Raw genomic sequence first — 26,122 nt, 5'->3', positions numbered from 1 at the left:
CATATAAAACAAACAATATTGTTGAACTAATGAGACAATAAAAGGATAATAAAATAAAATACATAAAAAGAAAACGTAACGATAACAATAAATAAATTTATTTTTTTTACAAGATGGCGCCGAGTATGGCAGCCTCGTCGCGAGCTCCCCCAAGCAACGGCTTTCTTCTGTGTTTAATTTTACTTTTCCTTTATTTTTTCACGAGCAGCACTTGTCTCCTTGTGTATGACCGACAAACCTTACTGGACATAAAAGACGGTCTTTCTTATAACTTTCCGGAGTTCAAGTTTTGCAACACGGACGCTCCGTTTGCAGACCCCCCATTCATCTCACCTGAGACGCCTTTGTTCTCTGTCCCTGGAGGCCGCAAACGCCGACGCAGAGGGAAAAGATCTGGCGTTCTGGTTCGACTGAGACGGCGCACTTACAGACCACCGTTACCCAGTTTATTGCTGGCTAATGTGCAGTCTCTGGAGAACAAGCTGTGCGAGCTTCGGGCACGGATCTCATTCCAGCGAGAGATGCGGGACTGCTGCGTGATCTGCCTCACAGAAACCTGGCTATCGGACAAGGTACCGGACTCTGCAATACAACTGCCGGGGTTCTCCGTGCATCGCGCGGACAGGTCACAGGATCTTACTGGGAAAAGCAGAGGCGGTGGTGTATGTTTCATGATCAACAACAGCTGGTGTGATTATGCGAACGTGCACCCGGTCAAATCCTTCTGCTCACCGGACCTGGAGTACCTGATGATTAAGTGCCGGCCATTTTGGCTACCGAGGGAATTTACAGCAGTGATTATTACGGCTGTTTACATTCCCCCACAAGCCGATACTGACCGAGCACTCAGGGAACTGTACAGCGCGATCAGCAGCGAGGAAACCGCACACCCAGAGGCAGCGTTTATCACAGCCGGAGACTTTAATAAGGGAAACCTGAAGAAAGTCTCACCAAAACTACATCAACACATTCCCTTTAATACACGTGGGAACCGGCTTCTCGACCACTGTTACACCTCTTTCCGGGATGCGTACAAAGCCCTCCCCCGCGCCCCATTCGGCCAATCAGATCACTGCTCCATCCTGCTCCTGCCCGCCTACAGGCAGAAGCTGAAACAGGAAGCTCCAACCCGGAGGGCGGTGCACTGTTGGACGGACCAATCGGAGTCTGCGCTGCGGGACTGTTTTGATCACGCGGACTGGGAAATGTTTCACGTAGCCGCAAAAGACATTGATGAATACACAGACTCAGTCTGTGGATTTATCAGGAAATGCGTGGAAGATGTCGTCCCATCCAGAACAGTTAAATCCTTCCCAAATCAAAAACCCTGGATTAACGGAGATGTTCGCGCGGCACTGGCGGCACGGAACACCGCCTTTGCCTCCGCGAACACATCGGACTACAAACACGCACATTACCAACTCCGGAAGACGATCAAAGCAGCCAAACGTGAGTACAGGGACAGGGTGGAGCAACAGTTTGACAACCCTCGGAGTATGTGGCAGGGACTAAACACGATCACAGACTTTAGAGGGAAAACCAGCACACCGCAGACCACGGCCTCTCTGTGTGAGGATCTAAACGTATTCTACGCTAGATTCGACGCAGCGAACACCATGAGACCGGACAGTGTGCGCACCGCGGATGACGTCAGTGCGCACACTGTGTCTGAGGAGGATGTGCGGAAGTGCTTCAGGAAGGTGAACGCACGCAAAGCTACTGGTCCGGACGGGATTCCCGGCCGCGTCCTCAAGTCATGCGCGGCTCAGCTGGCTGGAGTGTTCACGCACATCTTCAACCTTTCCCTCTCTCTGTCTGTAGTCCCAGCCTGCTTCAAAATGGCCACCATCGTCCCTGTACCCAAATCCTCCACCATCTCCTCATTGAACGACTGGCGACCTGTAGCCCTGACCCCCATCGTAAGCAAATGCTTCGAGAAGCTGGTCAGGGACTTCATCTGCTCTGCACTACCCGACTCACTGGACCCTCTACAGTTCGCATACCGCCACAACAGGTCCACTGATGATGCCATAGCCCTGACACTACACACTGCCCTGTCACACCTGGAGAAGAGAGACACGTATGTGAGAATGCTGTTTGTAGATTACAGCTCAGCATTCAATACCATCGTTCCCTCGAAGCTGGACAGGAAACTGCAGGATCTAGGACTGAGCAGCTCCCTCTGCAGCTGGATCCTTAGCTTCCTGTCTGACAGACGCCAAGTGGTCAGACTGGGCAGCATCACCTCATCCCCCATCACACTGAACACTGGTGCTCCACAGGGGTGTGTACTGAGCCCTCTCCTGTACTCACTCTACACCTACGACTGCACAGCCACTAACAACTCCAACATCATTGTGAAGTTTGCGGACGACACTACAGTGGTGGGTCTTATCACCAACGGTGATGAGACGGCTTACAGGGAGGAGGTCAGCGCCCTGACCCACTGGTGTCAAGACAACCATCTCACCCTCAACGTCGCAAAGACAAAGGAGTTGATAGTGGACTTCCGGAGGTGCAGAGAAGTACACACCCCCATCACCATCAACGGCGCTGCTGTGGAGAGAGTGAGCAGCTTCCGGTTCCTTGGTGTACATCTGGCTGAGGATCTTACGTGGTCAGTACACACAAACAAAACAGTGAAGAAGGCGCAGCAGCGCCTCTTCTTTCTCAGGAGACTGAAAAGATTCGGCATGAGCCCCCGCATCCTCAGGACCTTCTATCACTGTGCCATTGAGAGCATCCTCACTGGATGCATCACCACCTGGTATGGCAACAGCACCGCCTACAACTGCAAAGCTCTCCAGCGAGTAGTGCGGTGCTCTGAACGGATAATTGGAGGTGAGCTTCCCTCCCTCCAAGACATCTACAGGAAGCGCTGCCTGAGGAAAGCGGGGAGGATCATCAAGGACTCCAGTCACCCCAGCCATAAACTGTTCAGACTACTTCCATCAGGAAGGAGGTTCTGCAGCATCCGGTCCCGTACCAGCAGACTGAGAGACAGCTTCTTCCACCAGGCCATCAGACTGCTGAACACGTCATAGACACCTCAGCTTCACTACTGGAACTTCAACATTATGCACTCCATACTGTACAGTAATGCCACTGTTTTGCACATGTCTCAACTCTGTATATTTTTATATATTTTATTTTATTGTTTTTACTATTTAATTTGTAAAATGTGTATACACACACACACACACACACACACACACACACACACACACACACACACACACACACACACACACACACACACACACAGGAAAATGTTTAGTATACACATCCAGAAATGCATACACTATTATATATTGTACATATATTTATTAGTTTCAGATGTAGCCATTCTTGTATTTGCTGGTTTGTGTTGTTGTGTTTGCACATTTCTGTTGCTTGTGGGCTCGCACACAAGAATTTCACTCGCATGTGCTGTGCCAGTGTGCCTGCACATGCGATGTGACAATAAAAGTGATTTGATTTGATTTGATTTGATTTCATATTTTAAATATGTGCCTCATTTAGACCGTTCTATATAAAACGTCACATTTTCACAGCAGCAAAACATTACAGTATGTTAAAGGGTTCAGCACATCTGGAGCTGGGAGACAGGGTCACAGTAAAAATACCTAAAGTTTAGCTGTTAATGTAAACATATCAATAAAAAAAAAAAAAAAGGAATATTTTTTGTGTACATTCACAAAACAAAGGTGTTCTCTGAGATTTTAGTCATAATTTATGGGAAATCTAGATATTAAAAAAAATTGTATTAAAAAAACAGGTAAATTTGATGGAAAACACTTGGACACTCTTAGATAAAAGTTGCAAATTTATGACAAAAATGCAATAAACGACATTTTGAAATTTTTACAATGAAAAAAGTTGTAAATTTACAATCATGTGACTAAAGTCACATATTTTCCTTTAATTTTAATTAACATCTGAAATTTTCATTGTTCCACCAACAAAAACACCTGCAGTTCTTGCAGACAGTCAGAAAACAGAGCAGAGGGTCTAAGAGTAGAAAAAAAATGTATCTATCAGCATAAATAAACATGTGAGGGGAAAGAGGAGCTGTAAACATGCTGTTAGTGACACTCCTGTCTGTGGGCAGGAGAGACCCCACAACAGTGACTCAGTAAAGCTGCCACACCTCAGATCACAAATAACAGAGCACTGATGCTCCTGTGTCCCGTCACACTGAGCGTCTCCGTGTTTATGGTTTACAGGTTTATGTGAAGCTGTGACAAACTGTCTCACCATAATCGGCCCGTTAGCATCTGCAGCCGTGAGGCCGGCGTGAAGAGAGGCAAACTCCAGCTGCAGGAAGGACGGTGGCGTCACAGGAACTGGTTTGGGAGCCTGTTAGACAGCGCAGAGGGACAGAGTGAGCCCACAGGTACAATGTGTGTGAGTGGAAAAAAGCCACTAACACACAGAGCAGTAAAAATACAATAATGCAAACAATAAAAGCGCCGCAGACGCTCGGGCGAGCGACTGTTTGTGCAGCAGATGGTGGACTCTCAGCTGGGATCAGGTTCAGTCTGTAAACAACAACAAACACTCAGGTCCAATCTGGATCTGCTTAGAGGAGCATTTACAGGCCGGCAGAGCCACAAACAAATGAGGTGACTCACCGCGGCCTCAAACATGCGACCGAGAGCTCGCGGACGCCCCGCAGCTAAACTGGGTCATCTTAACAGGAGAGACCGCAGCAGCTGGCACTGATTACCACACAGGTATCTGATTCTCACTGAGATTATTAATCTGCAGCATCAGGAACAGTTTAAATCAGGGGAATTCACCATTCTACACTCCATCATCTGATTATTTACACAAACTGTAATTAATTCTTCCTCCTGTGCTCAAACTCTTCCTCACACACGGAGTCATTATTGTGAAGTTTCCTGTTTTTCCTACAGATTATTAAATCTTTATCAAATCAAACACTCGCATTATCACATGTGGTGCCTCCCTAAAGGCAGCGGTCGACAGAGGAAGATGATCTGGACCGGTAATGGATCTTTGGTCATTCATAGTCTCCTGGAAATGTTTTATTCATCGAATTCTTGTTGCAAATTAAATATAATCTGCTGACTGTGCAGAGTGCAGTGGGTAGCCCTCACTTTAGCAGCTCATCGACTAGGGTCTGGTTGGATTTAAGACCACAGAGGAGAAGACAAAAAAGCCAATGAAGACAACTGCAAAGAAAACAATGAATAAGATAATAGTGAAGAAGACGACAGACAAGACGAAGAAGATGATTACAGGACAAAGGAGAGAAAAAAGAAGGAGACTGAAAAAGAGATGTCTTAAGTAAGACAAAGACAAAGTCTTTGTCAAAGTCAAAGGAGACAAAGAAAAAGAGACATAGATGAAGTCCAAGATGATGGAGTCCATCTAACCACGGAGGGACTGCAGATTCTGTTAGTTTAATTTTCACTGTGGATCTTCCTATTTTGGTTTTCAATCTTCATACATTACGCTTTCCAATGTTTCTATTTGCTCATGAGCCTAAAGGTGGCCATGTTACATTTTAGTAAACCTGATGGTTTGATGCCAAGTGTAACTGTGACTGTTCTTGGCTGAGCCTTGCAGGACTTTCCAACACTCTGTAACTGACTGTCTAATACATTTTAGTTAACAAAAAAAAAAAAAAAAAAAAAAAAAATCAATCAATAACTAAATAGAACTAAAAACAAAAAATGGTCACTTGCAGTAGCCTTCTGTCTCGTTGGGCTGTTTTTGGTTCCTTTGCCTGTTGACCCCTGCTGTTGTTCTCTTTCCTGTCCAAGCCCACTTTTCAGCATTCTACCAACACCATCATCACGTCACAACACTGTGCTGGGTTTCTGATGGACTGCATGCAAACACATCTGCACTGGCTGCACGCTCCAAATCCTTTTAATACCTTTGAATTTCATGAGTTTAATAAACATCACCTCTAAGGACCCGTGCAGAGCCCAGACTCTGCTCTTTGGTTAAAGTGGATCCTGGTTTAATCATCTGCTGTTAAACTTAATAAACAGAACCACATTGTTTGGAAAGGCAGTCTGAAACGTCTGCTTGTTGTGGATGAAATGATGGTTTTAAAATGCCGGATTTGTGGGTCACACGAGTGCACCACATTAAGCAGCGTCCTGTTTCTGAGCAGCTGCAGGTGGAAATGAAAGCCTGCTGTTCTTAAACGTGACTCTCATAAAGCAGCAGCAGCAGCAGCAGCCGCCACCGCCGCTTGTCCCGCCAGCGAGATCCCCCCCTGTGCTTTTTTCGGATTATCTGAGGAACAACCCGGCTGACTTCTGGGTGAGGTTATCATGAACCCTTCGGCCTTTATTTCTCACTTACAGACGTTTAATTATCGCAGATGTCACGAGTCAGAGGTAATCACTTTGTTCCTCAGTGCCCTGCATTCTTACAAGACAACACTTATGTCATATTTTAACAGCCTTTATCAGCATTTGTACACCTTAAAACAACAATGTTCTCTGAGCTTTATAGATAGAACATTTTATTCTGTCCTGAAAGTCCACACCTTAAACATGCTCTAAACCTGGGCTAAACGATAAGAAAACAAAATAAAGAAAATCAAACCAAGACTGGACAAAAAAAGACTGAATCATCCTTGAGCTATAAAATAAATGCAGAGGACCAAAAACAGAGCCCTGAGGAACACCATGAATAACTATTAAAGATGCCCACGTGATTTTGAAGCCGCTGTTGTCGAACATGTTATAAAACAAAGTTACTTTATTAGTTCTGCAAGAAAGCATCAAACCTGAGTTTCCAAAGAAGAAACTCTGTTTCTGTTCCATTTACCTACCTGCACCTTCTCAGAGTTTCCCTGACGAGATTCATCGACCTGGTTGCTGCTATGTGACGTCCTCTTTGCTTCGTCTCCGTTTCCCTCACAGTCCTCCTCCTCCTCACTGGACAGCACGACTAAAGGAAGAAACAAACAAGCGACATCAGAACCTTCAAATCATGTCACTATTGTCACTTTTCCCCCATAAGCATCAAGCTGTGGGGCTGAAAAATAAACATGATTTTTCAATTAATGCCAATTTACATCCTAGAATTTCACTCACTAAACATGGAGCATATACTTAGACTCCATCACATAATTGGTGGAAATCAAACTCACTCGGCTCAGTTGGTTGGCTCAGCTTCGGTTTGGGTGTCCTCAGTCGAAGGTGGAGGACAGCTGACCTGTTGTTCTTAGTCTTCTCTTTGAACTGCCTCCACCTCTCTCTCTCCTTCTCCCTGTCGTTGACCTTCAGGTTGCTGGTGAAGGCAAGTCGCACCCTCCTTACTGGCGTCGACGACGACGATAAGACCATGGAGATGGTCTTATCGTGACCCTCAGGCCTTTGTGGGCCTGAGGGTGAAGTTTGATTCAATCTGGAGATAGAAGAGTTCTTTGTCTGTTGTTTCAAAGGAGATTTGGGAGGAGTTCCTGTGTCGCTCTGAAACAATCAGACCGAAGGTGAAGATCCAGTTTGTAACAGGAAATTTAAAGTTTACAAAACATTCACAATAAAACCTTTTTTATTCTCTGCAACTTTTTCCTGCATCTCAGGTGTACCTGTTTAATCCTAAACAATTTTATTGTGAAAATACTGCCTACTCTGCAAACCTTATTTTTCTAAAAAACCTTTGATGATTTTATTGCGAAAATATTGCAACTCCCCTCACTTAAGTTTCATGACTTTACTTTTTGTGACTTTCACTGTGAAAGTGCAGCAACCTTTGACCTTTACCTTCTCAGAAGTGTCTCCATTAGACTCAACTCTCCTCCACCTTTTGTCTCCCAGTGTAGAAGAACTCAAACTCCCAAGATGCTCGTCACCTCTGAACTCAGCCAGAGAGTCCACAGAGTCCACTGAGATCCTTTTATTGACCAAAGCTGCAGAAGAAATAACGATCAATCACGTTGATCAATAAATCTCAGACAGTCCTCTCTCTACCTGTGAAAAGCTAACCTGACAGCTCTTTCTTCTTCTGAGGTGGAGACAGGTGCTCTAAAGCCACCTCAGGCTGCAGCAGCCGGTCAGACGCTCTCTTAGGACGCCATCTGGTGGAGAAAACAGAGACACTCAGTGAGATTATTTAAATTATCTCGCAGCCTGCATCACTAATGAAAGACTTAAAAGTATATCAGAAACTTCTTTTTTACAATTATAGTTAATAACAAAATAATTCCAATGAAATATCATTGAATTAAAGTATAAAAAAATCTAAAGCCTGTCAATACGTGTAAAGAAATATTGAAACATTTAATAGTAAGTAGCATGAAACAAATCTACAAAAATTTTAAAGAAAATAAAAAGTAACTTTCCAACTAATAATAAGGACATGATTAATAATATTCTAATAATATTTATTGTAATATTATAACTAATAAAAAAATAACTAAAAATCTTTAGAAATGCTCCCTAAACACATTAGGTTGTAAATAAATAAATAAGAAATATTTAAGTAGAAACCTAAAAATATTATTAAAATATTGCACCACAAAGGACATATTAAAATATAAACTCTGTAAAACCGCTGCATTAAATGTCATTAAAACAACAAAACAGTGGGTGAAACTAAATTTATGAAAGATACTTGAAATGTGACAAAATACTACCAATTTTTAAAAAAAATTAAGTAGAAAATAAATCATGCTTATAAATTTAAATACCGGAAGATTTTTTAAAAACTGTAAACTCTCAATTCAAATGAATGACATGTACAAACAAATAAGTCAACATTAGTAAATCTAAACATTAAGGTTATGATTAGAGATGCAGAGGAGCCTAAAACTTGTATTAAAACCCCCCAAAAAACAAACAATAAAATTAGTTTTAAAAAGATTTTGGTATGAAGTCTATGATTTTAAGCGGATGTTGGTGCAGCTTCAGCTCGTTAAATTATTGAGTGCAAAAAGAAAAACTCACCTGTTTGACAAACAGCTTGAGGTCACTTCTCTCTGTCCTGCTTGTGATTGGCAGCTCCAGCTGCCTGCTGCTCTTTGATTGGCGTCTGAAGCTCCGCCCCCGATGGGGCTCTTGAGTACCTGCTGTGTCTTGAAGTTTCCTAAGAGCTGCTTACACGGTGTCCTGCAAGGAAATGACCTGGTTACTTTTAACATTTCATGGAAAGTGTAATAAACTATTTAGACTGCAGAGGGTGCTGCACTCACCTCTGTCTGGCTGACAAAGTGCCCACAGGATTCCCAGAATGCATCCTGTCAGTTCCACCTCTGCCAGACTGATTCCCGTAAAACTGCACACAAAACAAACAAACACAACCGCTTGATTAACTCAAACATACCACCTTAAAAAAGGTCCAACACTTTATAGATACCACCTTAAATGAGCCTTTCCTTAAATAACTGAATGGGTCGGACACTTTAAAACAACAACTTATATCACCTTAAGTAAAATCAATCTTACTCAAAACAGCCTTAACATAAATCATCACCACACATCAAGAATATGGGCTGGTACCACCTTAAAAAAGGAGTGGTGTCTCACGAGTTGCCTCCTGTTCAGCGGGGAAGGTGACTGAGTGGAAGGAGTGGAAGTATCCTGATATGCACTCTGCACACTCTATATAAGGGCAACTCCTTCCAATCAGTCACCTTAAAAGCAGAATTTTCAATTATTCGACCTTAAGAACCTAAATCACCTTAAGTATCGAAGGTTTCACTGGAGACAGTACCACCTCAATAGTACTCAAAACTGTAGATTAGCTTTTCATATGACTAATCAACTAAACATGAGAAAGTTTACAGACACCATTTTTAAATATCCCAAACAATTAACCTGTCAGATCATTAATACCACCTTAAACGGTTAATCAGAGGATTAAAGGAATGTAATATCACTTCACGGGGACAAACGGATGACACGAGGAAGATTTAGGAATACCACCTTTAGTCGAGGGGTGGAGGTCTGGAGGCGGGACAGAGGTGACTGCATGTCTAGGGGACTGGAGTCAGAGCCATGAGGATGTTTCTTCTTGGGAATCTTGAAGGAAGATGCCATCCTGCAATGACACGAATACCTCAGACCATACAAAAAAAAACAATCAGGCAAAAGTACAGGAGCCGCCTCATAGAGCTGCTGTATCCAGAGAATTGGATGTACAGGGGACGCTATGCCAAATTCCATTAAAAAACTGGACAAGTTATGCAGAATTTCATCAAACTCAGTGTATAAAAAAAAATTAATAAATAACAGTAGATTTAAAGCAATTTTGTCACATGACTGTCCTGCAGCTTTAAAAAAAAAAACAATATTAACTTAAAGAATCCTACAGTAATTAAAAACTAACTTTTACTATAAATATGGGTAAGGACTGCTACACCACGCACAAAGGATTTCAGGAAATTTGAAGCGTAGTTATTATGTGTATTAATCTGTAGTCTGAGCCCTCAAATAAATCAGACAAAACTAATCTGTTCAGAATAATATAGCTGCTTAAAAAAAAAAAAAAAAAAAAAAGGTCTTACATGCATTTCTGAATGGCCACATATTGGGCTTCTGGGGCTGGGAACTCTAACCACCAACGTTCAGATCAAATCAAAAAACATCCCGGAAATTATGCCTGCCAGTGAATTTTAAACATATGCGAGTAAACACGATATAAAACTACTGTAAAATCGATGCTGAGCAGACCAAAGTCCATTTGAAAATTTCGGGGTTTTAACCTCACCATCGTTCCCTGCCACAAAACACAACTCTGTGTTTTCACAAACACTGAGACATTTGATGTTTTATACGTACAGGTTTAAATAAAAAGGTAAATGACCGTTATATATATTATCACCAGAATTTGTGGCAGTTCTCCCTCAGATCTTCCTTTAACTATAGAAATAAATATATTTGCCCCGTCTATCACAGCTGGTGGGTTATTTTTGCGCCGAATTTTCAAAAACAAGTTAATGATTTGTAAGGTGTTCACTGCAGAAAGCTACCACAACAGTGGACCCGTTAAATAATTAAAAACTGAATAAATTTACCAACCCGAAGTCCGCCGGGGGAGCCAGCTAAGCGGCTAAGTAGCCGGGGCTAGCCGGTGAGCTAAGCTAGCTGCTGGCGGACTCTACGCCGTTAAATGTCGCTGAATTATCCGGACGCCTCATGGGGCGGCAGGCGTTGAAGCTGGAGGAGTCCCACCGTCCGGTTAAGCTTAACCAACTAATTCAAAAACATCTTTCTCTTTGGGCTGGACACTAAGCAGGATAACTGCTAAATAACAACAACCACAGCGTAGCGACGTCACTCTGCGTGATTACGCCACGTGGTTTCCTGTTCCCTCAATAAAAAACAACTATGCAAAACAGCAAATAAATTGATATTTATTTTATATTTTATAATTATTTTACTTCATTCTGTTATATATCGTCCCTTAATATTAATGTTTGTAAATATTTGCATTATGTTTTTACTATTTTAACTGTTATAACATTAAAAACGTAATAAATAGTTCCTCTTTTAACAGTTGCATTTTGATGTTGTACATTTTTGAAGAACTCTTACTTTTTCTCAACAAGAAATTAATTACATTAAACACAAATCAATCAAGAGAGGTCAAAGTGATCAAACATGTTTTCTTCTTTCATTGGCTGAGACATTGCTCTAAATGGTGAGGTGATTCACATGGTTCCTGAAGTCCTGCTCAGGTGGCCTCTTTAGCTTGGTCATCTTAAAAAAGCCTTCAGAGTAACAGAACAGATTAAAAGTGTCTCCATCTTCACAGCTGATCATCTTTTAAGTTCACAACTCTGTTCCTCGCACACAAGAATTTCACTCACATGTGCTGTACCAATGTACCTGCACATGTGATGTGACAATAAAAGTGATTTGATTTGATTTGATTTGGAAGTATCTAGAAACCACCTACACTAATGAAGGAAAGAAGCTCACTTTCATTAAAGTCAACTGATGAGTAATACCACCTTTTATGAGGCTGACAGACAGAGGAAACTTGTTTAAATAAAGTTTTATTTTGAAACATAAAGATGCATTTCACTGAATTTCTTCCACGCATGAGGGATTGATCACTGTGACTGATCAATGGTTCGCATGACTGGGTGATTCACAGGCTGGTGGTTCTTTGGTTTGACCTTTAACCCCAGCACAGCTGGATGTTTAGAGCGTGTGTGTGTACGCAGGTGAACAGGTGTGTTTCAGTCCTTGGGAGGAGCACTAAGACCAGATCAAACTGGATCATTCTAGAAGTTGTTTGTGTCAGATCAGCAGAGTGCGACTAACACTCTCACCTCCTGTCCAGGGTCTGCTCACATGTTCCTCGACATGCTAAAGCTGAGGCCACACTTCCTCTTCCTGTCACATGATAAGTCTGTCAGTTTTTAGCTCTGTGATGTGGTTCAGCTTGTCTGATCGACGGCGGTGACAACGTCATCCGAGTGTCCCTCTGCTTCACCATTCCCACAATCCTCTGGGCTTCCTGTGGCGCTGGCTCTGGGCACCGTAACCTCCTTATAGTAGCCCTCCCTGTGCAGCTGGCGGCGGACCGTTCTGGCTGACACGCTGTGGCTCCGCCCAGCGTTCACGCTCTCCGTCACCTGAGCCAGCGTGGCGCTGCGGTTCTTCTTCACAAACTGCACCAGTGCCCGTGCGTCATGCTCGCCTAATGAGCGCTGCCGCCCGCAGTTCCCCACGCGGCTCACCGATGATTTCCCCTGTGTCTTGTACGCCGCTGTCACTTTTGTCACTGTTCCTATGGAGACGCCGGTAAGCTGGGCGGCCTTGGTGACTGAAACTCCCGCCATCCGAGCCCCAACAATGACGCCGCGCTCAAAGTCGCTCAGATCCCGACCTCGGACCATTAGGGCACCTACAAAAGGAATCACATCAGACCCGGTCAGGGGTCATGGGGAACACCTGAGAGAACACATGCACCGTCACCCTGTTCAGACCCACCTCTGAGAATCTGCTCCAGGTCTTCTTCTGGCTGTGTGGCCGTAGATTTTAAGGCGGAAGTGATAGAGCAGCTCTGAGGAGAAACAGAATATGATTCAAACCCAGCAAGCGTTATGTAAAACAAAACACTAAAAAGGATTACTAATACCACATTAAAATGCCTAAGGATCATCAGCAACAACCCTTCATAACCCTACACTGACAGTTCAGTAATACCACTTTAAACCACCAAAATCCTAAGGGACAGAAGCTGGAAATAAGTTAAAAACCACCGTAAATCAGTCACAGGTGCTACAACTTTTACAAAAATGAAAAGCTGAGTAATTCCACCTTCAAGAGGTACCTAACTGGATAAAGTTAAAGTGAAGCCGACAGAGGGACACTTCACTGAAGAGGTGGAGGCGGCTTCAGGTGAGGAGCAGAGAAAGGGGGAGGAGAAAGAGGGGCGTGAGGGGGGAGTTGTGAGGAAGAGGAGTAACTCCACACTAACGAGCTTACCTGGAGGTCAGCCTGCCGCCCTCTGACCTCTCTGCTCGGACTGCAGTTCTCTGTGTCCCGTTCTGTAACACACTGGAGGTTATTCAGACCTTTAACTCATCTCTGGCCCTCTCATCTCGCTCCTCCTCTCGGCTCCAGCTCCTTTTTTAGCTCCGTGTTCCAAACACAGCTTCCACTCGGAGACTGTGTTAGCGCCGTCCCACTCCGCCTTCAGCAGAACCGCTTCTCCTGCCCCAAAATGGCGGCCGAACTTTTGTTTTCTTCCTACTGGGCTTGTTCTGGTTGACCCACTGCACATGCGCATTAGTGTTTTCCAAACTGGGCCCGCCCACCACTTCCCGCGCTTTTATTTTTTAATGTTTTAAACTTTATTAATATCAAACATATAAAAAAAATTACGAATCCCCTTTATAAATTATTTATTAAATATATAATTAATATACAAATGTTAGTAAATAACATCTATTATTACTAATGTTAGTAAATAATATCTATTATTACTAACATTATATATATATTTATATATTGTAAATAATTGTATATACAGGATACAGAGACAGTAAAAAACAATTATACACTCAGTAATAGCCAAAGGTAAATACAACATTCATGTAATCTATCATGAATTTTTTCCACTGAGTTATTTTTCCAGATAAATAATCCTGAAGCATGAAGATGAGACTTATATGTGCATCGGGATAACATATACCTGATACACATAAAAAGCAACTAAAACCTGCTCTAAATTCAATCTACATCACAGTTTCAGCTCATATAAAATCTGTGTAACAACATTAAACAGTCCTATCCCGGACTGTCCGCTGAAGTCCATCGAGCAGGTTGGGGAGGAGAGGATGTTGTCTAAGCTAACATCCATCATGGACAACACCTCCTACCCCCTGCATGAGACTGTATGAGCACTGAGCAGCTCGTTCAGCTGTAGACTTTTACACTCACAGTGTAAGAAGGAGCGCTACCGCAGGTCATTCTTACCAGCAGTTGTCAGACTCTATAACACAGTTTAACATCCTTTTGGTTATCTTACTAATCAGCTTGTTTGTTCACTGCACATTTTATACATATCTCTGTACAATTTTTCTATACATATTTCTGTACATTGTTACCTGTATATACGAACTTCAGTTGCTTATATATATAGGACCACGTTGTGTCTTCCTTTTATATTTTATATTCCCCTTGCTATAAGAGCCGTGTGACACCCAAATTTCCCATCCGTGGGATAATAAAGGTTTTTTTCTATTCTATTCTCCATTTCTCCAGAAAAGACTGACTGTGTGAAACAAATGCGGCAGCTCAGAGCAGACACACAGCAGTATCATATTAAACAGTCATTCAGCATCATTTAAAGCATAAAAACACAAAAAATACACTGGTTTAAGCCCTTTCCCTTTTATCATGGCAAAAACTTCTAAATAAAGACAGAGAGAGAAAAGTTGTGTGTCCACCAGGGGGACCCACAGCTTCACTCTCAGGTCACCATCACTGATCCACCACCATGAACATCATCATAAACATATCTGACTGGGCTGTATCCCAATTCAGGGTCTGCAGCCTTAAGAGGCATTTAAGGCGCATTTTAAGGCCGATTACGTCACCGCGACGCGACGAAGGCTGTCCCAATTCGAAGGCTGCTCGAAATGCGGCCCTGAAATGCGTCCTTTATTTCCCTGAATTTTAAGGATGTGGCGGTGTAGACCGCACTCCAGCTGACTTACCTTGGTTTGAATGACGACGTACTCACAGTTTGGCGGCTTGAAAATAGCCAAATCTTGCACCCAGCCGTTAGTAAATTGGATGTGTGCCTCCAGTGACTTGTAATTATGAAACTGGTTCGCAGTGTAAGCGCTTACTCCACAAACAAGATATGTGAAGATATCGGGGTAGGACAGTGGCGGTAAGTCGTCTGGGTCTTTACTCCACTGCCGTATTTCATATGAGTCCACGTGAAGATTCATCAGCCAGATTAAGTGTTTACTGACAATTGACAGTGATAGCGCACATCATCATCACTATTCCAACAATCCTCTCCTCACAGACAAGCATAAACACACTCGACTATCGCTAAATCAAATTTAACACACGTTTGTAATGACGCTAATTCAGTTTATAATAGGGTTTATTCGCTCGGTCAGCAGGTGGCGGTATCCTCGTACACTGGGGAGTAAACTGCCATTAAACGAACAGAAGAAGAAGAAAACATCTGCACATGCGCGGTACGGATCAGGTAGACCCGATTTGTACGGTCAGACTTTACACATGCGCAGTAAGGATCGGAGAGTATACTTACATACTAAGATATACTTACGGTGTTATTCTTAACAGATACTCTGACCCGTAACTATCGTAAAATGGAGAGGGAGGAAACAAGATGGCGGAGTGAGCAGCAACTTTATTGCAGGCGTCCGAACATTTTTGGCTTTCTTTTGTCCTGGAACTGTGAATTTATTAAAAGCAATAACCCGTCTTTTGCGCTTTTTGTGCACTTCAACCAGCCACTGAAGAATTAACTATAAACCAGCTTTAAGTTGTAATTTTTCCGGGGTTAATTTTGATACTTGTCCTATGACCACGATGGATCATGACTACAACGTTTCGGTGTTGAGAGAGGCGTGTGACGAGGAGGATATTCAAGATTTGGAGATCAACATACATACATACATACATACATACATACATACATACATACATACATACATGTATATATGTGTGTGTGTGTATATATGTGTGTGTGTGTATATGTGTGTGTATATATGTATGTGTGTGTATATGTGTGTGTATGTATGTATGTATGTGTGTGTATATATATATGTGTGTGTGTGTGTGTGTATATTAGGGGTCCAACGATACACAAAATTCACGGTTCGGTTCGATACTGTGGTGTCACGGTTCGATATTTTTTTGATACAAAAAAAATGTTCATGCCCTTTTAATTTGTCATTTATTAAAATTATAAATACATATTTTAACTCAAAAGTACAATTTTTAAATTTAATGTTGCTGAAACAAAAGTAATTAAAAAAATATATATCTCAGGGCTCTCAAAATTTCAAAATCCCTGGTAGCCCTTGGGGCAGGGACTCTTCAGTTTTTGGTCGCCCAAAATAAATGTAAGTAGCCCGAATAAAAAAAGAGAGCAATTTTTTGATTGATGTTTTGTTTCCTTTACAATATTATACTTTAATGTATAATATTGTAAAGGAAACAAAACATTAATCAAAAAATTGTTGAAAAACAAATTACAACATTGTATAAAAATTACAATCATCAACTCAAATACTTGGTTCTAATTGAACAGAAATTTCTATGAACTTGTAAGAACTGTGTAGGACATGAATCCATCTGTGTCAGATCCTGAATTTGAAATTTCCGCTGAACTCACAGGTAAGAGACAAGTGGAACCAAGATCTAGGCCATTTGCTTTTTGAAGTTTGCAAAGACTGCTAAATTTTGCCAGTGGTAGTTCACTCTTTGCAACATAGTATGCTGTTCTAAACAGATTTTTCAGGTTTATTTTTAGTATGTTATTTGCAATTGGTGTTTGTTCTGGGAAAGATATTGCAGATTGAGCAATAATTCATTTCTTGCATTTCTCATGGCTTCTAATGGGGGGCTTTCTTAAAATGACTGGTCCCAGTAACAAAGGCGCATGTCGAATCAGAAATCGAGAGAAAACCAACAACACACCCGGCAGAACATTATGTTATTTACACGGGTGCACACAAGTGGTCCGCATGTGCGCATTCGCTGTCAAAATAAAAGACGCGCACCAGATAAGAAGTTGCAACGCGCGTTTGCGTCCATATAAAAAGCACTGTTTTTGTCCACTAGAGTTGGATTTTCACGGCGCATTCTGCACCACATCTCTGTGCGTTCATCATTTGTTTGAAGCCAGCTCACCTCCTGCAACCACTTTTCCGAGAATACGTGCTTCTTTTGTGGTTCGACTCCTGACATTTGTTTGGAGGTGGAGGAACACCAAAGTAATTGCTTAAAGGAGCTTCTTTGACATCTTTAAGAGTTTTAAACAAATGTCTGTCCTCCTCCAGAAAAATCTTATGTATGCAAACACGCGTTGCAACTTCATATCTTGTGGCGTTTTTGTTTTTTTTTTGGGTTTTTTTGACAGCGAATGCGCACCTGCGGACCACTTATGTGCAGCCCTGGTTATATAGCTCGTCATATTGCAGCCACAGAAATTCTTTTGTCTATGAAACCATAAAGCTGCACTTTCTTTTTGCCTTATAGTCTGATTTGTCATAACTTTTCCGTTTTGTGGTAAGCTTTTCTTCTTCAATAAAACAGGATGTTCATGTTGTAAATGATGGATTCATTAGTCTTAAAGGATTTAAGATGGAGCTACCTGTGATTGACAAGTTGCTGTCTCACCTGATTTGTTAAACATGGAGACTGCATCAGTAAAAACACTCCTTTTACTGCCATCTTTTCAACACTTCATTTTTGGAGGTCTCACTGCTCCACAGATGTTATGACCTCTTGTTTTCCATCAGACAGATGTTAGATGATCAGGTGAAATCATGGGTTTAAAGTCACAGTTTATTAGATGAAGATGAGTTTAAAAAGTCAGAATTAGGAGACAAATTAATTCATTTTTTTTTCCTCTCAGGGGTGGAGGAGTGTCAGGTCAGCGTGGTGGCGTCTCAGGTTCGGGGTTACGGCCTGTGGGACGGGGGCGTGGCCCGTGGTGGAACTCTGCTGGCTGGTTGGGAAGGCCCCGCCCCCTCGCTGCTCTTCCTGTGGGTGACGGATGCTCAGGCCAACCTGCTGCAGAAGGAGCTGTCCTCCATCCAGACCTCCTCTTCCTCCTCCTCGTCTTGCTGCTCGGGTAAGGCGAGGGTTAAAGCTCCGGTTGATGTTTGCTCTGCTCAGTTTCCATCACCGCACAGTTTCCACTCAGCTGCTTCCCAGTTTAACTTGCAGCGAGCGCTCACTCTACATCACCAAACCAGCCCGACCTCCTCCCAGGGAAACCTGCAGAGTCTGAGGTGGTGTTCAGAGGATAAGGATAACCGGGCTGGAGTCGGTTTATTAGATTCAATTATAAAACTGTTACAGAGTCAAGCTGTTTTCCCCATGCAGTGATCCATCAGCCTCACACAGGATCTCTGCACAAAGCCCAAAATCAAAGCTTCACTCTGAGGCTTCACGGAAAATCTACTTCTGCAGCCGTGCAACGCTGGGCCGGGCCCCTGCCGGCCAATCAAAGGGCTCCATACCCAGCCATCGGCCAATCGTGGCAAGCCGGAGGCACAGTGTACCGATTCCAGCTGTGAGGTCATCTGTACGGGGCCAGAGAGACCTGCGGGTGGAAACAGAGAGAGAGAGCTGCTGCTGGTGTTTACTGGGAGAATAGAAGCGCTCTCACTGGTTCAACTGGGCTCATAGTGCTCAATGACATCGCAGCGCTGGGCTGACTGGGCTGATCCTGGACCAGTCTGTTTATAACTGGTTTTAATGTACTCATGTTGGATAACCTGGCATCTCCTACTCTCTGTAGGTCCTCCATGCTGCTTCATCCTCCTGCTATTGAAGGAGCAGCTGCAGGAGCTCCAGGCCGCCCTGCTGGCCTCCATCCTCGACATGGAGGAGTACAAAGTCGCCACCCCCTCCTCCTCTGAAGGCCCGGCCTCCCCTCTGGACTGGGCCAACGGGCTGCTGCTCCTCCACAGCTGTCCTCCTCCTGTGGACCAGCACCTCCTCAGACTGCTGGGACACTCGACGGTAAGAGATGACTCGTCCTCTCCCTTCACCTCCTCTGAGCTCCTCTGCTCTTGCCGTGGCGCTGAACGCCATCAGGACAGACTATGAGACTAAAAGTTATGGTTGAAAACAGATCATTAAATAAAGAGACACAGATTGTAACCTGATACACAAACTAATCAGTCTGTCACAAAACGTTACTATTAAAGGTCAAAAGTCACAGATGTGTGTTTCCTGACAGAGGTCGAATCAACTGAGCAGAGGTCAGAGAAACAAGTCCAGCCTAAACTCTGCTGGTCTTCCCACCAGGTAAAACCAGTATAACCAGTATAACCAGGACAAACACTACATATATGGGCATTAACCCTGAGTTTGGTCTCCAGGCTGATCCAGTACCCCGTGGCCCCCTGCAAAGGCCGCATCACCGTGACCAAGGAGGACCTGGCCTGTCTGGATGCTGGCGAGTTCCTCAATGATGTCATCATAGACTTCTACCTCAAGTCAGTTTGTCCACTTGTCCTTGCTTCCTTTGCTTTTTTCTTTCTTTACATTCCTCCCCTCTTTCCCTGCCCCCTAACCTCTTGCTGCTTCTTTCTTTTCCCTCACGCTTCCCTTCCTTTCTACCTTCTCTGCATTCTTCCTTCTTTCTTTCATTTCTTCACTTCCTTTTCTCCTTGATCCCTCCTTCATTTCTTCCATCCCTCCATCATCCTTCTTTGTTACTTCCTTACTTTCCTCTTTACTTCCTTCCCCAATTTCTTCTTCCTATCTTCTTCCACTCCTTTCACTTCTTTTCTTCTGTTTTTCCTTCCTTCTTCCGTCATTCCTTACCTCTTTACCAGATTCCTTCATCCACTCGTCCTCATCCCCTCTTTTATTCTTCCTTCCTTCTGCCTTCATTTCTACTTTACTTTCCTTCTTCCCTCTATACTTCCCTCTCTCATTACTTCCTTCCCTCCTTCCTTCTTTTTTCCCTGTTCCTTCACTGTTTTCTCCCCCCAACCCTGATTCCTTCCCCCGCCCACCTCCCTCAGAGGTTTCAGAGGTTGTAGTAGCTGCTGGTCACCTGCAGGGGTCCCCCTCCCCTCCTTCTTTGTGCTGCAGGTATCTCCTCCTGGAGGGCGTTGGCGGCTCGGTGGCTGAGAGGAGTCACATCTTCAGCAGCTTCTTTTACAAGCAGCTGAGCAGACGGCGAGCGGCCGGCGAGGGCACCGCCCCCTATGTCCCGTACGAGCAAGAGTGTGCATCTCTTTTATTAAAAAAAAAAAAAAAGGTGTGCGAGGTTTCAGATGTCTGAGTGTCTCTGTGCTCATGTGTCCTCAGTGACCGTCAGACGCGGCACCAGCGGGTGAAGACGTGGACTCGCCACGTGGACATTTTCACCAAAGACTTCCTGTTCGTGCCTGTCAATCAAGAGTAAGTCCCCCTCCTCCACCTTCACAGTGGCGCTGTGCTCAGCTGGAATAAAACCTCCTGGAGCCGCCCGCACTGACCTCAGCTCCTCGCCCCACATTCAGAGACGCCACTTTTCAATAAAAGCTGCACTCGAGCACCTCATCAGCGCACGTACCTGCCAACTGGCCGCACGTGATGGCTTTACCAGAGACGCTTCCTCCACTGTCGCTCCACTCTGACCTCAGGCCCAGCCCCCCCCCTCAGGGTCCTCATTAACATCCAGACCTGCTCAGGACATCTTAAACCTCAGGCTGCTTTTACGGCATCTTTGCACCATTCCTTCGTGTTTTTAACGAGGCCAGGCGACATTTTACCTCCACACTGAGAATATTTTCAGAGGCACAGTGTTAATGTGGCACCTTCATACGTTCATACAGCAGATATCCACATGAAATACTCAGGCCTGAAAAACACATTAAACTCTGTTTTTCTTTTTTTTTTTAAAAAAGGGGGAAAAAAGTGCAACCAAATCAGTTTAACTTCCACTCAGAGTCACAACCACAGAAAACCTGGCTTTGTTTTCCTCTGGTCAGCTCTCAGCACCAACGTCACAGTTTCAATAGACCCTGTGCACGAGAAAATGCTAACTTCCTGGTTTGAGACCGGATGTAGGGCTACTGCAAAGATATACTCCAAAATCATGACCAAAACTCGAAAACGGAAAGATTGCGTTAAGTTACAAAGAGCAGAAGGTGGGAACACTCACCACTGCTGTGTCATAAAAAATCTAATGATCAATTTTGACGTTTAAAGAGTTTAGATCGATCAGTTGTTTACATCACTCAACACAAGCAGAACTGCATTACTGCAGCAGAAGACACATCGTCCACATTCAGAAGCACATCTCTGTATAGTGACTGCTCTTATGATTTAAACAGGCAAATGTTCAGCATTCAAACTACAGGTGAAGAATAGTCAAACCAGATGTTTCCCCGTTATGTCGATATCAGCTAGTCAAGTACACACCTACACAGCATGTCAACAAACCGTGAAAAAAAGCCACACAAAAAATGAATGATTGCTGGTAAGAGTTTCTATACATTAGTATTTACGAAGGGTATGTTGTGACTTACCTTCAAAATTACAGTGGTCCCTCGCTAATAACGCGGTTCTCCTTTCACCTCGCTGTTTCGCAGATTTTTTTTTTTTAGTGCAAGTTTTCATGTTTTTTTTTTTTGTTTTTTTGTTTTTTTTACGTCACATTGTGTCCTGCGTCCTGATCGCTGCAGACGATCTCCTCCGTGACGTCTCTCCTGTACAGTACAGAATCACTGCATCGATCGCTAGCAGTGTGACTCTGAAGTGCAGTACTGTATGTCCACGAAATGTTTTGCACCGTCAAAAAATAAAATTGGCTACTTGATTTCACCTATCGCTGGTTAATTTTAGAACATAACATCCGCGATAAATGAGGGACAGCTGTTTACAGATACTGAGAAATATAAAATTTGAATCCCTGAGGCGCGGGGGAAAAAATATCAAGTCGATTAACATAATTTACAGATATATTGGATAAATGCCCAAGACATCTATAGAAATGTAAATCGCCACGTGATTCATTCATTTGCTTAACTTGTTTTGGATTGTGAACAAGGCCCAAATAGGACATCGGAAACAAAGCTCCCCACAGGAGTTTCCGCACTGGAAGTAGCATATGCTAACGTGCACATAGTCTATAATGTCCCATTATTAATCATTATAAAATGGAGATCAACATTTATTTTAAATTATTATTACTGTTGAATAAAACGTCTGCTGATTTTGAGGTTGTTCAGTGGGACTATCCATTTTTTTTTCACGTTATTTCATTATTTTTAAAAATGTTTTATGTATTTTTTTTTTGTTTTAAAATATTCTTACTATTCTTTCTGTTTTTGTTTATTTAATTATTAATTATTGTGACATTTCACAATTTAAGGCCATTTTTCTTGTGGTTTTGTGCCATTTTTATGCTTTTTTTTTTTTTTTTTTTTTGTGGGAAATTAATTTTTTAACACATGTATTTATTTGGTAGCCCACTACTTCTTTTTTTTTTTTTTTTTTTTTTTTTTCCAATTTTTAACTAAATTTTAATTCAATTATTTTTTTATTTTCTTTTACTGGTATTTTATGAAACTTTTTAGTGCAAAATGTCCATTTTTCTTTTCTTTGACCTTCTTATTTATTTTGTGTAGTTTTGTTTTCTTACACATTCTTTTTTTTTTTTTATATGTACAAGATCAGAAGAAATGTTTTCACAACAAATCCTCTTTTTTTTTTTTTTTTTTTTTTGTAAATATTTAAACCATGAGTGTGTGTGTGTTTTTAGCTTTGGTTCTGGGTTTTTCTGTCCGTCTCTCCTCAGCTGTATGTTGTGGTTTTGTGTTGGCAGAGCTCACTGGTACCTGGTGGTGGTGTGTTTCCCAGGTCTGGAGGAGGCTCGGTACGAGGAGTTTCAGAGGCGAGCAGGTGAGCTGACCTGGTTTTTGTCTCGGTGGCTGAATGAAAGCTGTGGCTTCGGTCACGTTCAGCAGAGCGTCTCTAATGGGCACCAGACATACTGGTGTTTACGTCCCTCTGGGAGGCAGCGTTTTAGGGTATTTGGGGCACGATGTTCGCCAGCGCTGATTAAAACACCATGCTCAAAGTTGACACCCAAAATTAAAGGATTAAATGTTCCAGACTTAAATATGTTCTCCACTAAAGACCCATTTAGACATTTTTGAATCTTTATGGTCTATAAATCAGCTCGTAGTAAACTGGAGGTCACATCTGGTTCATCATCTGTGCTCATTTCTCCTTTTTTTTTCTTTGACCATCTTTCCATTTCATTCATTGATCTTTTTTATCTTTGGTGTTCTATGTTTAACCTCACATGTAGTTTTATTTAGAGCTGCTCGTGTAGACGCGAATGTGTTTTTGTTGTCGTTGCAGGGAAATCCGGAGCTGTGGGAAAGCCAAACTCTAGTCTCGTGTCGCAGCAGCCACCAGTAAGTTCATACACTGTCATTGCTTTCAGTGTGGTGTAAATATCCAGTTGTGTCACGACCACAGAAAGCTGGTGACATTCAGGTTGTGACATGTGTGGGTCTAAAATGTTTCTCAACTTTGATGTGAGCAACTGAAGCTGGAATGATGAGAGTGAAAGGATAGCCTTGACTCACATGTAAATGCATCACACGGTTACCTAGGCTACCAGAGCCTGAAATGTCCACTGGCAACCTTCCGTCAGCAATAAGTAACCATTTTTTTCAGTATTACCTGCTCAGCCAGGATTCTAAGTGTTCTGAGCTGATCTGAGAAAGTGACATCAACAGACTCCATGTCACTGATTGGCTAATCAGTGGTGTCACTCGATGAGTCGTGAGGGTCTCTTAATAAAATTTTAGAAACCTGGCAATGGGGAAACTTACTGGAAAAAAACAACCAACATATACTGTGACTGTAAGTACAGGACTAATTTCATGGCCCTTACACTTTAATTATAATCCACATATACTGTAAGTACAGTGTAAACATACTGTAATTATAGATCAGCTCCACTGATTACACAGACTGATGAGCAGTAACTTTATTGTAATCAAACTTGAACTTGACTACCCTTTAATTACCGTTTAAATATACTTTTTCACTTTAGGTGTGAAGTTGATTGTAGTAAACTGTAATTACATGTTAAAGTTACCACTGGTTTCACAGTAATTAAGCAGTACCTGGTATTTAAAGTGTAAGTACAGACTGTAAATCCATCAAAATGCAGCAGGTGTCCTCAGTCTGTGGAGGGTTTCCACCTCGTTTCGTACAGCTGTGACGACACTATTTATTTATATTTATGCAAAACTGATCCTCTGAGATTTCACGCTGCACATTCATTAGTTCACACAGTTTATTTGGCTCAGATGATCAGTTCAGTGTTGAATCTTCTAGTGAGATCTGTTTGGGAAAACATGGGCTGACCTTTGTGTTGAATGTGAAATGTGATGGTTAGTTGATGCTGCTGAAGAGGAGGAGATGCAGTGTTCTTTACAATCACTGAGATGTTTTTCTCCATTATTGTTTTAAAATCCTGGGTTTGAGTAACTGTGTTGTGTGTTTGCAGGAGTCCAGTGAGCAGGGCTGGAAGAAGGACAGAGTCTTAAAGAGGTCAGAGTTCACCCACATGAGATTTTACATCGAAATCAATCAGAAATGATCAGATTTTATTCTAGTTTTGTTTTTTTATTTAACTTGTCACTTTTTCTGCACATATGACAGATTTTATCAAGTTTATACATCATTTCGTTTCAATCACGGAGGTTTCTGTTCCTTATTTTACCAGACACATGTCAATGATGTTTCTTTTCATGTTTTTCTTCTTCATTTTTCTTGAGTTTATTTGCTTTTTCTCATTACTTTTGTGACATTTCATGCAGATTTCCATTTTTTCCCCAGTTTTTATTCCTTTTTTGTTCAGTTTTTTTTATATTTGTGGACCGTTTTCAATTTTGTTTTTTGTTTTTTTTTGTTTGTTTTTTTTGTATTATTTGCAGTTTGTCCAGTTTCCTTCCATGGTTGTGTAACACTGTCATTGTTTGCAGGCCGTGCCTCCTGGTCATGGACTCACTGAAACTGTCGTACCACGACAACGTCTGCAGACTCATCAGAGAGTGAGTTCCACCTCAGGACGCACAGAGGACAGAAAACAAACCAAACCCACATTTATCAGTAATGTTATATTAGTTTTTAATGAAATATTTAATATTAACATAGTTAACACAATTAAAATATTTTAAAGCAATTTCTAAAATAATTGTATAATTTGTTTTATTTCCAATGTAATAAATTGTTGAAAATATTTAGGATCCCATAAAAATATGAAAAAAATTTTATACTGTATTTTCTACACTATAACACGCACTTAATTTCCTTTAATTTTGTGTGCCTTGTGTATGTGTGCCTTGTGTATGAATTCTGGTTGTGCTTAGTGTCCTCGAACTGATTTTATGTGGAACACGGCGCTCAGAAGTCTATCAAAAAATGTTTTAGTACGACTTTGGTAAGCTATGAAGCTGCACTGCTTGATGGATTGTTGGAGCATTACAGCTATTGTAGTGAGGAGCCTCGCAGAGTAATCTGGGTCCAAAACTACGTCCGCCTCAGGTCCCAAAGTCAAACGAACACTGCAGCATAACTGAGAGTTAAAAACTGTCTAAATTCTTTCATCTTTAATAAAATGATCAGCGTTGCTGCTTTAACAGGTGTAACAATTAAGTTTAACATCCAGGCATCCATGAAACCAGAATTTATTAAATTTAATGGGAGTTAGAAGTTAGCAGGGAGTTAGCTCGCTAGTTTCCACCTAAACATGATATACCATGTTCTGACTGAGAGATTTATGAAAGAATTAAAATGTACAGCTCTGCTATCACTTCCAACATAAATGAAGACAAAACTAAACAGCAGTGACTTTTTTTTTAGGGTTGCTGAAGTTGGGCTAGCTGGTATACAGGGAGTGCAGAATTATTAGGCAAGTTGTATTT

The 26,122-nt window shown here is 42.2% G+C and overlaps 2 protein-coding genes across 2 annotated transcripts in view; one reads left to right on the top strand and one right to left on the bottom strand.

Annotated features, from left to right (window-relative positions):
* Positions 1-26,122, top strand: part of LOC102292322 (sentrin-specific protease 7) — a gene marked incomplete in the record, with an annotated part of 44,478 nt that overhangs the window by 8,765 nt on the left and 9,591 nt on the right. Inside the window, 10 exon segments of the mRNA XM_014340409.2 lie at positions 18,079-18,297; positions 18,970-19,193; positions 19,414-19,481; positions 19,556-19,672; positions 20,277-20,411; positions 20,496-20,588; positions 22,999-23,075; positions 23,541-23,596; positions 24,703-24,746; positions 25,181-25,249. Coding sequence (XP_014195895.1) covers positions 18,079-18,297; positions 18,970-19,193; positions 19,414-19,481; positions 19,556-19,672; positions 20,277-20,411; positions 20,496-20,588; positions 22,999-23,075; positions 23,541-23,596; positions 24,703-24,746; positions 25,181-25,249 — 1,102 coding nt within the window.
* Positions 3,734-11,297, bottom strand: LOC121815852. The gene is made up of 9 exons (XM_042228564.1): positions 11,013-11,297; positions 9,918-10,032; positions 9,185-9,267; positions 8,940-9,101; positions 7,980-8,071; positions 7,758-7,903; positions 7,142-7,463; positions 6,821-6,939; positions 3,734-4,359 (listed from the first exon to the last, which is right to left on the bottom strand). The coding sequence occupies exons 2-9, from the start codon at positions 10,029-10,031 to the stop codon at positions 4,012-4,014; spliced, it is 1,386 nt and encodes a 461-aa protein (XP_042084498.1). The 5' UTR covers position 10,032; positions 11,013-11,297; the 3' UTR covers positions 3,734-4,011.

The sequence above is a fragment of the Haplochromis burtoni genome, unplaced genomic scaffold (assembly GCF_018398535.1).
Source record: "Haplochromis burtoni strain Fernald_Lab_line unplaced genomic scaffold, NCSU_Asbu1 Contig_332, whole genome shotgun sequence".
NCBI lineage: Eukaryota > Metazoa > Chordata > Actinopteri > Cichliformes > Cichlidae > Haplochromis > Haplochromis burtoni.
Note: the sequence above shows the minus strand (reverse complement) of the source record. Positions and strands in the feature narration are given on the sequence as shown.